A 15,366-nucleotide genomic window follows, 5' to 3' on the forward strand; every position below is an offset into this window, starting at 1 on the left:
TATGCTCCGAGTCAACTAGCCCATCGTCATCGCGCTTGCAACGTCGTCACCACCCCCTTCCCACTCCTGTCTCTCTCAGGCCGCTGCGACAAAATCAGACAACTAGCGCGTCATTCAACCAAATTGTAGTTATGTCCCCCTTCACATGCATTTCTGTCAAGTCAATAGGTATGCACCAATGATGAGATTTGCCGCATGTCATGCTTTTGTTGGAATATACTGGACTGTCTCAGGAAATTAGAATACACAATATTCTAATTTTCTGAGACAGTCCTGTATATTGTTCTATGTAAAGGACGTCAGCCAAGGTCGGCCCCCCACATTTTTACCACGCCAAATCTGGTCCCCTTTGCAAAAAGTTTGGACACCCCTGCTTTAAATGGTGGATTAATGTACAGGACTGTCTCAGAAAATTAGAATATTGTGTATTCTAATTTCCTGAGACAGTCCAGTATATATATATATTTTTTTTGCCCTTTCTTCTGTCTATTACCCTTTCTTTTACATATGTACTTTTCTTTGGCTCTACAGAATGAAGGAATTTACAGTATACAGATATTTAATCATTTTCATTGGCTATGCAATGACGGCTGCACATGTTTTGCGTATTTGTTTGACACCACAACAATGCATTGATTAATGTACTCGACATTTTTCTGTGGTTGCTTGCCAATTAAACATACGGTCTTGGAAAAAAAAAACATAATACAGTATGTACACATGATTCCGTGAAAGAGCGACATCATTCATAATTGTACCCTTCTTTGTTCACTCTCTAAGTTTGAGCCAGAAAGTGTCTGAGAACTAATGCTCTGTTTGTCTTTATAAATTAAGTTTATTTATATAGCACTGAATCACAAAAGAGTCTCAAACAGGGCTTCACTCTCCCACAATTGACAAAGATTGACAAAATCCCCTAGTATAAACACCCCCAACTGGACATGGGAAAAAAAACCTCAACCCAAATACCAGAATGTTAGAATGTCAAAATCTAAATATTTCTACTTACGTATCTGCTAAGCTGTAGAGACCGTTTATCTGCGTCCACATTTGGCAAACTATCTTTGAACACCAGCCAGAGTGCTTGTTTCAGTGGACTAAGCAATGCTGATGTTCCATTCACTAATTGCCCGCTGCCCAACACGAACAGGACAGAGTATAAATTTTTTAAGATGTATGAATACAAAACACCTTGAAACAATGTCGTCAATGTCAGAATTTTAAGATTTATCTCTAATCACTAGGAAGCCTGAACCAAGGTTTGGTGAACCTGTAAGGGAGAGTCCTTATTATTAATTGGTGACTGCCAAAATTAGTCTCTCTTCAATAGTAGTGGAAATGTGTGGGCGAACTATTTGAATAAATAATGATTCATATTTTGGACATTTAATGAAAAATGTTCTTTGTGTGTCTTTCTCAGATTCCACAGGGCCAATTGCACATTGCCCAGGTACCTCAAGGAGAGGAGGTACAGATCACTCAGGACAGTGAGGCAAGTGAGGCAAGGGTTTGTGAAAGTGTTGTTTTTTTGGCAGCCCTTTTAATTTTAGTCTTAGTCTTTTGGACGAAAATACTTATTAGTCTTAGTCATGTTTTAGTCATTTCAAAATCTGTTTTAGTCTATGAATATTCAAACAAGTTTTAGTTGACTAAAACTCAAAAAATGGTGGTCTAGTATTAGTTGATGGATACACAAGGTTTTAGTAAAAAAAAAAAAAAAAAAAAAAAGGTTTCCAACAATTTCCAATGACCATTGACAGAGAAACTTCTTTTAACAACACTGGCTTTAGTTTGGTGAAATTTGCACAATGAATGCAGTTAAATAAAATTCCTTATGTGCAGGGAGGGACAACTCATATGTAGCTTACAACTTATAAGGAAGCATACAGTGGGGAGAACAAGTATTTGATACACTGCCAATGGGTTTTCCCATTGGGAGTGTATCAAATACTTGTTCTCCCCACTGTACCTGACATGTTTGGAACTTAAAATAGGCCAAACCCTGATAACTGTAAAACAATACAGTACTTACAACCAACTCCTGGCCCACTCAAAACAAGTCCAAATTGAATTGCACCGCAGTAACTCAACTGTGGAAGCAGGTAGCCCGGTACGCCCAATCCAAAGAGCAAGCGCATTTTCTCTGGCACATTATTGCAATGAGTCTGGGTTTTATTTGGACACTGTGGCAAAAGCTGCTGAACTAAATGACTGTATCCTGTTGTTGTTCTTCTTTCTTTTTGCATTTCGACCTCAGGGATCTGGATGGGGGGAGAGGAATGCATTTACAAATCCAATTAAAACATTCAGTATTATATACACGAAAAGAGTATCTGAATATTTTTTTACAGTAGTATGGATGTTGTAATTCAACACATACTGTATTGGCTAAACTCTGAAAAAGACTAATCTAAAGAGGCCTGTTTTGTGTTTGTTTTATATTAACTCATTGGCTGCCATTGACAACGCTAGACGTCAAAAGTCATTAAAGTGGGAGGGCTTGCAAAGAATGTTAATATTCGCTGCCAACCTGTTAACTGACAACTTCAAAGCAGATGGATGAAAAGAATCAAACTATCGGATGTCTATTACTGTCAATGTCACTGAACGAGTTACTGTAACTATCAATCAAATAAAAAAAATTGGGCTCCGACGACGCTCCGTTACAGACTGTTATGATAATCCCATGTAGCACACAGCAGCGTGCTTGATAAACAGAGCGACGTTCATTGTTAGTACACATACACAATTAAGATTTGCTGTCATTTTAAACCTATGGGGAACAGCAACACATCTTTACACTAAAGTCCAAATACAGGTTAAAGCGTGTGCCACGTGTTCAAATATGGCCGAATGTTCTCCTCATAACATGATTTTAGCAGGCTGCGCATTATTTGCTTTCAAAGGGTTATTAATAATAGCAGTGCCAATAAGCTAAAATATTAGCCTGAACTCGGCGCTCCATTGACACTAAAAATGTAGAAAATAACTATTAAATGATAACGGACCATTTACTGAATAAAACTAGAGGTCTATGGCCACACTTTTCACCTTGGTCTGCCACAGGGATTGTGCAGTTCTGTTCTTCTTTCAATCGGATTATAGTTAAAATGCAACCGTAAATCCTTGCGCCTTTGTAGCAATTGTTAAATGATGTTGTTAGAGCACTGCTCATGTGCACTGCCTCAGGGGGAGGGTGGGGGCGTGCGCAAGTCACGTGAAACAAGGCTAGGAAGCAGGCTGATTAACTACGAGCACAAAAAAAAAAAAAAAAAAAAAAAAACTGTGCACAACTATCAAATGTCACGCATTGTGAACATGTGAAAGGTACAATGGCGCATTTTTATCTCTTTCTCGTCTCGTCAGATATAAATTGGTAATCTTTTCATCAAGTTGCAGTCATCCAAGACGCGTTTTCAGCTCGTCATTGTCATGAAAAAAAATGTTTGTTAACGATATGTTTTCGCTGTCGTCGTCGTTGACGAAAACAACACTGGTGGGTGGAGATGTTTAGGGAAAAGAAACATTTACTCTTTATGGTGTGGTTTTTCGCTGTATTACACTTTACATTTGAGTAGTGCAGTACAAGTAGAATAAATCCAGTTGAAATGCTTAAAACTTTATTACGTTTGAAACAGAATTTTATTTTGTTTGAAAAAAAGAATACAAGTTTAGACTTGAATTGTAGATTGAACAAGCACAAAAAGTGGTAGGGGCACACCAAAAATAAAGTAATTTTGAAATTATGATACATGTTTTTATCCAATATTTGATGTAATTAGCCAATGACTATTTACTTGCTGATAATAAAGTTATTCCTCATCTTTTATTTACTTTACTTTACACTCTATGGTATCGTTAACATGTTAGACCATTGCTACATTTGTTGCTAGTCATAGCGTAAAGCGTTCCGTTGACAATGTGACAAATTTATAGTTGATTGAAATTTATGAAATTGCATCTACTGTAATTATGTGCCTTCTGTTAGAATTCAACATCTGAGAAAAGGACTTAAATAATGGCTAAATATAAAAGCAAAGTCATTAGTAATTTGACTAAAAACAGATGCTGCCTATTGCATGCCGTCTTGTTTATGTACCCGCCTACTTATTCACATGAGGTCTGACTTTTGTTTCCATGTAAATCCCAGATGTCTCATCTCCCCCACTAGGCATCACTCCATGCATTTAGAGGACCAATTTTAATCTGAAATTAAAATTTAAAGTACATTGACAGTTGAGGATCATTTTTGATTTAACATCACTCTAGATTATTTTGTCAGGTAGTTGAGGAAAGATTTGTTCCAAGGCGCCAGTTTATGTAAATAATCACACATGTAATCCCACACTGTAAAATATGTTCAACACATGCATTACAGTTTAGCATTTATGCACCAGTTAGTGACATTTAAACCACGTGGTTTTCACATTTCTTACTCGTTTTGCACTGAGAGGATGATGAGCTATTGAGTGAGAGAGACCAGGAGTGAGGAGAAAAGCTTTAAAGTCTTCCCTGCACTTTGTGGCTGATCTCAGATTTTCTTCTTTCCTCTCTCCTGCCTATTTCATGATTATGTTTGTTTTTTAAAGTTCAAAGCTTAGCAACAGAATCCATTTTCTCCCAACTGCCACTCATAAAGAATACATTTTCATTGGGAACAGACCACTTTCCACAAGATTTGGGTTTAGCATGCTCAAAGAGGAAATGAGCTGTTTGAGAGATTACACTGTTCTCTGTCCATATGACATTTCAGACTGCTACAAATACATGAAATGCAATTAGCAAGTGCAGAGTCAACCCTACCAAATGTGGCGCCCTTGGTGAGATTTTAACACCTTGTTCAATTGTGATTCATATACTTACGAAACAAATGCAATATTATTATTTTGAACATTGTCCTTAATGTTTACAGTGAGGCAAATAAGTATTTAGTCAACCACTAATTGTGCAAGTTCTCCCACTTGAAAATATTCGAGAGGCCTGTAATTGTCAACATGGGTAAACCTCAACCATGAGAGACAGAACGTGGAAAACCCCGCCAGAAAATCACATTGTTTGATTTTTAAAGAATTTATTTGCAAATCATGGTGGAAAATAGGTATTTGGTCAATACCAAAAGTTCATCTCAACACTTTGTTATGTACCCTTTGTTGGCAATAACAGAGGCCAAACGTTTTCTGTAACTCTTCACAAGCTTTTCACACACTGTTGCTGGTATTTTGGCCCATTCCTCCATGCAGATCTCCTCTAGAGCAGTGATGTTTTGGGGCTGTCGTTGGGCAACACGGACTTTCAACTCCTTCCACCGATTTTCTATGGGGTTGAGAACTGGAGACTGGCCACTCCTTTGTTGCCCTGGCTGTGTGTTTGGGAGCAATGTCATGCTGAAAGACCCAGCCACGTCTCATCTTCAATGCCCTTGCTGATGGAAGGAGATTTTCACTCAAAAACTCTCGATACATGGCCCCATTCATTCTTTCCTTTACACAGATCTGTCGTCCTGGTCCCTTTGCAGAAAAAGTTCACAAATCACTTAATCCAAATCACTCCTGAATCCATTAAAGTTTTCATCTTAAATGTCACCTCTGAAAAACTCTAGAGGTAGCGGCCACAGCATGAAAAAAATGAAATAAAAATACAGGTAAATATTTAAGGGCTCATTTCAATGCCTTTTCCTTTTTGTAATTTCATGTGATGGATTAAGTTAGAATAGATGCGTAGTTATTTTTTTCATTATTTTAATGTGCCCCTTGAAACTGCCTATATGAACACATAGGTGAGCCTTCTGAATGTAAGACAAAACAAAATGCAGGAATAGGGGACATGTTTAAAAACAATTTTTTGTCATTGTTGATATTCAGTCTTTTATTGTGGTCTTTGCGGCTGGAATATTTTTTTCCGGAGTCATTTTTCAACCAGAAATGACATAATAGTTGGTATGTCTACAAAGACATTTGCCTCAGTGTTCATTGTGTATATGCTGAAAATTCATAAATCAAATCTTGCACTTTATTTTTCCTTATGCAGTGAGTTGTGAATTCGTTTTAATTTTCAAACATGAACAAACTTCAGTTATTTATTTTTTTTTTAAAAACTTGTTTTTCAGAGGGTTGGCAGTTTTAAAATCCCAGACTTTAAGAGGGTTCTTTGGAAGAGGTCTGTTATTTTGTGAATTGGAAGGTGCACCTCTCTAATGGCATGCCGTTTTTGTCTTTCAGGGGAACCTCCAGATCCACCAGGTGCACGTTGGTCAAGATGGACAGGTAACAGCCTTAAATTATTTTGCGTTTCGCGTTATGAACGTGAGTGAATTCCCTGTGTGTGAGGATCACTTTGCTTCCACTCAGTTGTGACGGTGAGAGAGTGTTGTGGTGTTGAGGCTGCTGGTGTATTTATCATTCTCTTTATTGAGTAGACAGATGTTGGGCACTGGTATTTCCTGTACAAACATATCTTGTTGGTTGGTCATAGAGCAAAAACCGTACTGAATGAATCAATGTCCAGCATTTGTCTATGTAACATAATACAAGAGTTGCAAATTATAGATTGCTGACCTTTACTTGGGGTGAACTATTTAACAAAAGTAGGGTTGCTAATGCACCAATAGGCCCCAGACTGGCATCCTAATATATCCACCCGTATATTGCATTGCTTGTGTGTACACGCATTACACATTCCAATTGTTGTGCAAAACTAGACTATGTGCCGATGAAAAGAATATGTGATCTTAAGCTTGCAACCCAATGTATGAGGCAACATTACATGTTGCGCTGTTTGTTGAATATGATTTTGTCTGAGGGTTAGACATTGCACATTTTGTGACATGTATGGATTCAAGTAAACAGCATGTCTGGAAGGCAATATCCATGAGGAGCAGACAGACGAAAAAATAAAAAAGGGAAGGAAAAAAAATGGTAATAGCCAATTAGGTCACCATACTCTGAATTGCACAACAATGTTCACGTATCAAGTAGTAAGCAGTGAACGTATCGTTGGCATAGCAGGTGACCTGTTGTTACTTACAACTCGTCTATTGACAGGCCAGGGCGGGCGATTACACCAACCCTGCATCATCACATGAGTGAAAACCATTATTTTATCAGGCATTTTAAAAGAACAAAGCTTAAATTGTGTCTGTCCGCTGTGCACCTTCATATTATTTTAATTCACGTTAGCTTTAGCAAGTATAAATTTAAGATGCCCTAGCACTCAACATTAGATATTGAATTTGGCTTTTTCTATGTATGAGTAATACAGCTATTATACAAAGGTAAGTTCAGCCAATTGTTTTAAATACTTTTATGCTTTTTACATTTCTGCTAATAATAATCAGTCAGATATGGAGACCTATTTAATTTTTTTCCACACTCACCAAAATTATCCCTACTCTCCCGACCTTTACAGTGAGGAAAATAATTATTTGAACACCCTGCGATTTTGTTCTCCCACTTAGAAATGATGGGCGGGTTTGAAATTTCCATGGTAGGTGCTTGTCCACTGTGAGAGACAATCTAAAGAAAAAAAAATCCAAAAATCACAGTGTATGTTTTTTTTTTTTTAAAACAATTTAGTTTTTGTAATTTGTGTTATACTGCTGCAAATAAGTATTTGACCACCTGTCTATTAGCTACACTTGTGAGCCTGAAAGACTGTTAGTCGCCTTTAAAAAGTCCAACGAATAAGTGGAGTGGAGGTTGACAATTTGACTTTGACTTTTTGACCTGTTTAAAGCGGTTAGCGGCGTATAAACACCTGTCCACACTATACAATCAGGAAGACTGCAATTCCTTACATGATCAGGACGAAAGAGCTGTCCAAAGACACCAGAGACAGAATTGTAGACCTCTATAAGGCTGGAAGGGTTGGGGGGGCAATTGCAATTGCTTGGTGACATAGGATCCACCGTTGGAGCAATTATTAGAAAATGGAAGAAGCTAAACATGACTGTCAGTCTCTCTCGGTCTGGGGCTCCATGCAAGATCTACCTCGTAGGGTCTCAATGATCCTAAGAATGGTGGGGAATCAGCCAAGTACTACACAGGAGGATCTGGTCAATGACCCGAAAGGAGCTGGGACATCATGGTTTAAAATCATGCATGGCATGGAAGGTTCCCCGGCTTAAACCAGCACATGTCCAGGCCAGTTTTAAGTTTGCCAATGACCATTTGGATGATCCAGAGGAGTCATGGAAGAAAGTCATGTGGTCATATGAGATCAAAATGGCACTTCTAAGTCTTAATTCCACTCATAGTGGAAGAATAATGAGGAGTACCATCCCAAGAACACATCCCAGAACACCATCCCTACTTTGAAGTATGGGGTTGGTGGCATCATGCCTTAGGGGTGTTTTTTGCATTAGGGAATAGACGACTGCATTGTATTAAGGAGAGGATGACCAGGGCCATATATTGTGGGATTTTGGGAAATAACCTTCTTAGAGCTGTCCGATGGGTATTGACTATTTGATGGTCTCACTTCTGTGTCTCATAAACACAAAGGCAGTGTCCTCAAATGACCTCTTCAAAAGCCAAACCTCACAGCAGCATTCCTCTGCAGCTCTATGAGTGCAGATCTAGGATTGTGATTTGGCTAGTGAGCAGTCCTGCACAAGTACCCATAATGTTTCCAATAGTACCTGCTCAAGAGTCTATCATCTTACCAAATGTAGCATATGTAATGACTAAATAGCTTGATAAATAGTAAGATGTACATTTTGTAAATCCTTCATCTGCTGTATAATGTGTGCAGACCTTTCTTCCTCTCAGTTACAGTAGATTCCGCTGAATCCTATTATGTGAGAACTAGAAAGTGCAAAGCAAAGTTAATTCCCTTGGGAGCACGAGTGAGCGGTGTCCAAGAAAAGCCATTATGACATCCCATTTTTTGTCTTTTCAAACTAATGTGTGGATTGTGTTTGTAAAACGATAGGCTGTTCCAAATAAAATTGAAAAGGGGTTCTTCCCCTTCCTCTGTAGCCCATTCAGCTCTTCATATCAATGTTATGATACTTCACGAGACATCAGGTCATCTCTTAAATCTGAATTGCTGACAGAACATGAAGGCCAGTTTTAATCCGTAAAACCACTCATTCTCATGCATTTGCATTTTACTTTTACTGCTGGAATGTGAAAAAAAAAAGTGAGGGTGGAGGTCGGGGGGGGCGGGGGGTTGCTGTGGGTCCAGCCGCACCCGGGCATGGTTTGCTGGCGTAAAAGGACCATGGTTGGCAAATAGTCTAAAACAAATGTAAGATGATGCCCGGAGTTATTATATAGCGTTTAAGTGTTAAAATATCTTTCCAGCGCCTGCAACCCCCGACATTTATTCCACCACTGGGTCAAAACTACCACACATATCACATAGAATATTCTATTACTAAGTTGATATTTTTGTAGCTACGGAAGAGTCAAGTCTATAAATATTGGGACATCGACACAATTCATAATTTTTTGGGCTCTAAACAACACCACAATGGATTTGAAATGAAGCATATATGTGCTTTGCTCTACACTTTTTATGGACCAGAGGTATTGGGACAAATTAGTAATTCTAAATCATAATGCTTCAGAACTCAATAAATGACACTTGACAGGGCATATGGGCAATGGCTTGACGCATACTACGAAAAAAAACACATGTATACAGTGGGGAGAACAAGTATTTGATACACTGCCGATTTTGCTGGTTTTCCCACTTGCAAAGCATGTAGAGGTCTGTAATTTGTATCATAAGTTCTATTCAACTGTAAGGGACGGAATCTAATACAAAAAAACAGAGAATCACGTTGTATGATTTTTAAATAATAAATTTGCATTTAATTGTATGAAATAAGTATTTGATACATCACAAAAATTGAACTTAATATTTGGTACAGAAACCTTTGTTTGCTATTACAGATACCAAACGTTTCCTGTAGTCCTTGACAAGGTTTGCACACACTGCAGCAGGGATTTTGGCCCACTCCTCCATGCAGATCTTCTCCAGAGCCTTCAGGTTTTGGGGCTGCTGCCGGGCAACACGGACTTTCAGCTCCCTCCATAGATTTTCTATCGGTTTCAGATCTGGTGACTGGCTAGGCCACTCCAGGACGTTAAGATGCTTCTTACGGAGCCATTCTTTAGTTGCTTTGGGTCGTTGTCATGCTGGAAGACCCAGCCACGACCCATCTTCAGGGCTCTCACTGAAGGAAGGAGGTTGTCAGCCAAGATCTGGTGATAAATAGCCCCATCCATCCTCCCCTCAATACGGTGCAGTCGTCCTGTACCCTTGGAAGAGAAGCAGCCCCAAAAAATGTTTCCTCCTCCATGTTTCACGGTTGGGATGGTGTTCTTGGGGTTGTACTCATCCTTCTTTTTCCTCCAAACACGACGAGCCGAGTTTTAGACCAAAAAGTATAATTTTGCTCTCATCCGACCACATGACCTTCTCCCATTGCTCCTCTGGATCATCCAGATGATCAGTGGCAAACTTCAGACGTGTCTGGACATGCACTGGCTTCAGCAGCGGGGCCTTGCATGCGCTGTAGGATTTTAATCCATGACGGCGTAATGTGTTTCCGATGGTTTTCTTCGAGACTGTGGTTCCGGCTCTCTTCAGGTCAATGACCAGGTCCTGCCGTGTAGTTCTGGGCTGATCCCTCACCTTCCTTATGATCAGTGATGGCCCACGAGGTGAGATCTTGCATGGAGCCCCAGAACGAGGCAGATTGACCGTCAACTTGAACTTCTTCCATTTTCTAATAATCGCTCCAACAGTTCTTACCTTCTCACCAAGCTGCTTGCTTATTTTCCTGTAGCCCATCCCAGCCTTGTGCAGGTCTATTATTTTATCCCTGATGTCCTTACACAGCTCTTTGGTCTTGGCCATTGTGGAGAGGTTGGAGTTTGTTTGTTTGAGCATGTGAACAGGTGTCTTTTATACAGGTAACAAGTTCAAACAGGTGCAGTTACTTCTGGTAATGAGAGGAGAACAGGAGGGGTTCTTAAAAAAGAACTAAGAGCCGAAATATTTACTAGTTGGTAATGTATCAAATACTTATTTCATGCAGTTAAATACAATTTTTTTTTTTTTTTTAAATTATACAATGTGATTTTCTGGATTTTTGTATTAGATTCCGTCCCTCACAGTTGAAGAGAATTTATGATACAAATTACAGACCTCTACATGGCTTGCAAGTGGAAAAAAACCAGCAAAATCGGCAGTGTATCAAATACCTGTTCTCCCCACTGTACTTTTTTTTTAGGCAAATAAGTGGAATGATTTGCTATAGACCCTACCCACGTGACGTCACAGCTCCGCTCTCCTGAATGGTACCGCCCACTTGTCTGTCAAAACATAGTGTTAACCTGTTACGGCTACGTACATTTCTCCTATTTACGGCGTGTTTTTCTGCTCCTTAACATTAATAATCAAAATGGTGAAGGCGTGTGTGGCTGTTGGTTGCACTAACAGAGAAGATGGAAGGAGAGACTTGAAGTTTTACCGTATTCCGAGGGATCCAAAGAGGAGAGCGAAATGGACGGCTGCAATTCGACGTGAAAACTGGGCACCAAAAAATCACCACAGACTATGTAGTAGTCATTTTATATCCGGTAAGATGCATTTAAGATATACTTAGAGGGTTTTGGGCTGACAAATAACCACAATTAAGATCATTGCGAGGCTAATCGCCGACAACATACGACGTAGTACGACATAGTTTCAAATTCAAGATGTTTGTGACTTCCCTTTCTTCCACCATCGTTATTTTTTGAATAATATTTAGCTGGTACCAAGTGAAAGAAACTGGCCTCGTCTACGGAGCTGACAAATAACCACAATTAAGATCATTGCGAGGCTAATCGCCGACAACATACGACGTAGTACGACATAGTTTCAAATTCAAGATGTTTGTGACTTCCCTTTCTTCCACCATCGTTATTTTTTGAATAATATTTAGCTGGTACCAAGTGAAAGAAACTGGCCTCGTCTACGGGGCTGACAAATAACCACAATTAAGATCATTGCTAGGCTAATCGCCGACAACATACACGTATGTATGTAGTGAGAGTGCTATCGCTAAACCATATAAACATTAAAAGCCTTAACTCCATTGACAAACGACATGAAATACATTAGACTTGACAGTGGATGTTAGCAATAACAAAAGATTTTGAATTGAAAATTTCGTAACTCACTTTTCCAAGCACAAGATAGATTCCTGCCGAACGAGGACCTGTTTCACCCAACCAGCAACGAAGTATTTATAAGCCTCCAAGCTCTTGAAGTTTTTCAAATTTTCGTGGGAATAGGCTGATTTTGTGTGGACAAGATAATTGTAAATATCAGCGTAGCAGATGTCAGGCAGACAGGGCGCAGACAGCGGGTCGAAAAACATCGATTTGGGCATCAAATATGGATCTGGCGACTGTATTGAACGAAGCTTTTCCACATAACGCCTTTTATGCAACACATCCAGTGAGTTTACGGCATCAGAAAACACCGGGTCTTCCATGAAATGCATTTTAAATTCCTCGATCAATTGAAAACAATGCTAATACAGAGACAAAATGACGGACAAGTGGGCAGAACCACACAGCGAGCACGTGGTTTTGTGACGTCGGTGGGTAGGGTCTATAGGCAAGTTGGTCTCCTAAATTGAATTATATTGAACACATATCTTTTTGCCGAAGAAAAAAAACCTGATAATTGCACCAAGAGCAAGTGTGAACTAAAAACAGTTGGGATCAAGGCCATTACCCAAGATAAAATCCAGTGTCTGATGATGTCTGTGTTCCAGCCTTGAAGCTGTAATTGACTGTAAAGGATATGCAACCAAGTATCAAATCTGAAAGTTTGTCAAATTTTCCATTACTTTTGGACTTACACTGTATACAGTATACTTTTTTTATCATGTAATTACTACACAGTTCACCTGATTTTTTAAATAAAAACTTTAATAATGAAGCAGAATGATCATTGCTCTTAAAACACATGTTAATTTCAAACACCTTATGTTGATGTTAAAGCCAAAAATGCTGTCCATGGTCCAATGTCAAAGGGGCTGATTTTATTTGAAACTTGAAATGAAAAATGAAATTAATTTTAAAATCGCAAATTAAAGTGAGATTAAATATACATCCATCCATACATGCATTGGTATATTTGCATGGTTTTTTTGTTTGTTTGTTATCTATTAGACCCAACTAAGACTTGATCAACCCCTGTGACCCTACCTCGAGTAAGGGTGTCTTGTGGTAATGACTAAAACAACTTGCTTTAAACTATCCTCACATTGTGTTGGGTAGGGAGTTCCATCGGGATAGAAAATCCCTAATTATTATCGGAGCAAATCTAACACTTCCGTCCGTGCTACTGACCTTGCAACTCAGAGTTTGAGGGGAGTTTGAGACTATTTTGGCTGACTTTTTGAAGAAGGAATCGGGAATTTTCAATCAATTGAAGAGCACTCTTCCTTCTACTATGCTGGAAATCAGCAAATCAACAAGTAGTCGCTTTTGTACACTTGCTCATACTGGCTTGTATACCACACAAGCGCACATGCACAAAAGCCAAAAGATACTCTATTGCTTAAAGCAGAGAGTGTTTCAAAATAAATAAAATAAATGTCTAGTGGATTTCTCATTTCAGTTTGACTACATAACAATGCTGCCGTGCTTGCCTGTCAGAGACTAACATTTATAGACAAATTTTTATTGTCTTAAAAAGTGCCTTTGACAAACAAATGCTCAATTTCCTTGTTTATGGAGTGGTCTTCATAAAATATTTTAGGTATGATGTCACTGTTTTTGTAATCTGACAAAAGAGTGGTGGGGTTATGTTTTTGCAACCTATCCAAAACAGTTCATCACATTGAATTCACTTCCACTGTCTCTCTCCCTCGGGCTGTATTCTTCTCCAGTCAATTTGTCTTCTGTTCATCTGTTCTTACTGACAACATGGTTACACGAATCCTAAATGACACCTGCTACCTACCGATACTCTGCCACACATCATTGTCAAGTACTTAGGATCTCAATTTCAGTTGATAAAATGGTCTTGCCTTCTTAACACCTGATTTGTATCAGGATTCAGATGGTCCTTCGTGGTTATTATTCAGCATGTATCTTCACTTATCTGCTATTATGAATATTCCCATTTGGAGCAAGTGTGCTTATGTATTCTGTAAACTTAAGTGTTTTGGGGAATAACAGATCCTAATGGTTTTACTACTGATAAAAGCAACCTATGACGTTTTGATGATTTCATATATTTTTGCGGTCCCTCTAGCCACCCATTATGATTCTGGTGCTGATTCATTTAGTAATAATTAACTTATTGAGCTACTCCTCTGGCTTTCATCGCAGGGTGAAGGTAGGATAGTGATAAATGTGTCATGGCAAGAGCCTATTTTGTCCCCCAAAAATCAAGAAGCGTACATGGTACAGTAAATAGCGATAAACAAACTAAAAATATTTGTATGCTTTTTGCTAAATATTTTTTTTTAGATTTTATATGTACATTGGTACCTCTACATAAAAATTTACTTCGTTCCAGGACCTTGTTTGTAAGTCGAAATGGTCGTATGTCGAGCGGGATTTTCCCATAAAAGTATATTTTCATTCAATTAATTTATTCCCCAGCCCAAAAACCTACACTAAATCCTTAACAAATACCACTGGTACAATTACAAATAGCAATTGCACATAGCAAAATAAGTACACTATAAATTCAAATTGTAATAATGTATCAAATCGGATTCTAATATAGCAGTTGTGTGTTGCATGCTGTTCATAAATGCACCGTGTAAATGATGAGAAAGAGAGCCGCGGAAGTTTCTGCTTTCTCTTTTCTTGTTGTTGTTGCCGTTGGCTACGGCGAACAGTAGCCATGATGTGTTGCACAATTTCTGAAATAAATGATTAAAAACCTGACGAAGCTGCTGACGTTCTTGCTTATGTTACAATAATAATAATAAATCGGAAATAAAAAGCGTTTTTTTGTCACCTTAACTTATTGAGACTAGCGAACGGAGGTCAGAGGAGTGGAGTAGAGTAGGATACATTTGTTTGACGACCGTTGAGATCGTAGACATAGTCCGGCATATTGTAGAGCCAGTTCACTCATACGCACACCACCACGCATATTGATTTCTCTCAGAAGAAAATCTGCTGTGCGTCACTCTTGCGTGGAAAACAATGAAATTGCGACACTGTTATAAACTGTCGTGTTTCGAGGATGTCGTCATATGTCGAGACAAATGACTGGTCAAATTTTACATTGGCTGTTGAAAGCATTGTACAGTATGTCAAGGTACCACTGTAGTCGTACCATAAGCTTGATTAATTTTCAATTATTTGAACTCTTATGCATTAAAAAAAACAAACA

At 38.7% G+C, this 15,366-nt stretch overlaps 1 protein-coding gene across 1 annotated transcript in view; it reads left to right on the forward strand.

Moving 5' to 3' along the window:
- Nucleotides 1-15,366, forward strand: part of banp (BTG3 associated nuclear protein) — an 88,376-nt gene that overhangs the window by 27,640 nt on the left and 45,370 nt on the right. The window contains exons 10-11 of the mRNA XM_057836451.1: nucleotides 1,421-1,492; nucleotides 6,219-6,263. Of these exons, the coding sequence (XP_057692434.1) occupies nucleotides 1,421-1,492; nucleotides 6,219-6,263 (117 nt within the window). The remainder of the gene's footprint in view (nucleotides 1-1,420; nucleotides 1,493-6,218; nucleotides 6,264-15,366) is intronic.

This window comes from Corythoichthys intestinalis, chromosome 5 (genome assembly GCF_030265065.1).
Source record: "Corythoichthys intestinalis isolate RoL2023-P3 chromosome 5, ASM3026506v1, whole genome shotgun sequence".
NCBI classification, from domain to species: Eukaryota; Metazoa; Chordata; class Actinopteri; order Syngnathiformes; family Syngnathidae; genus Corythoichthys; species Corythoichthys intestinalis.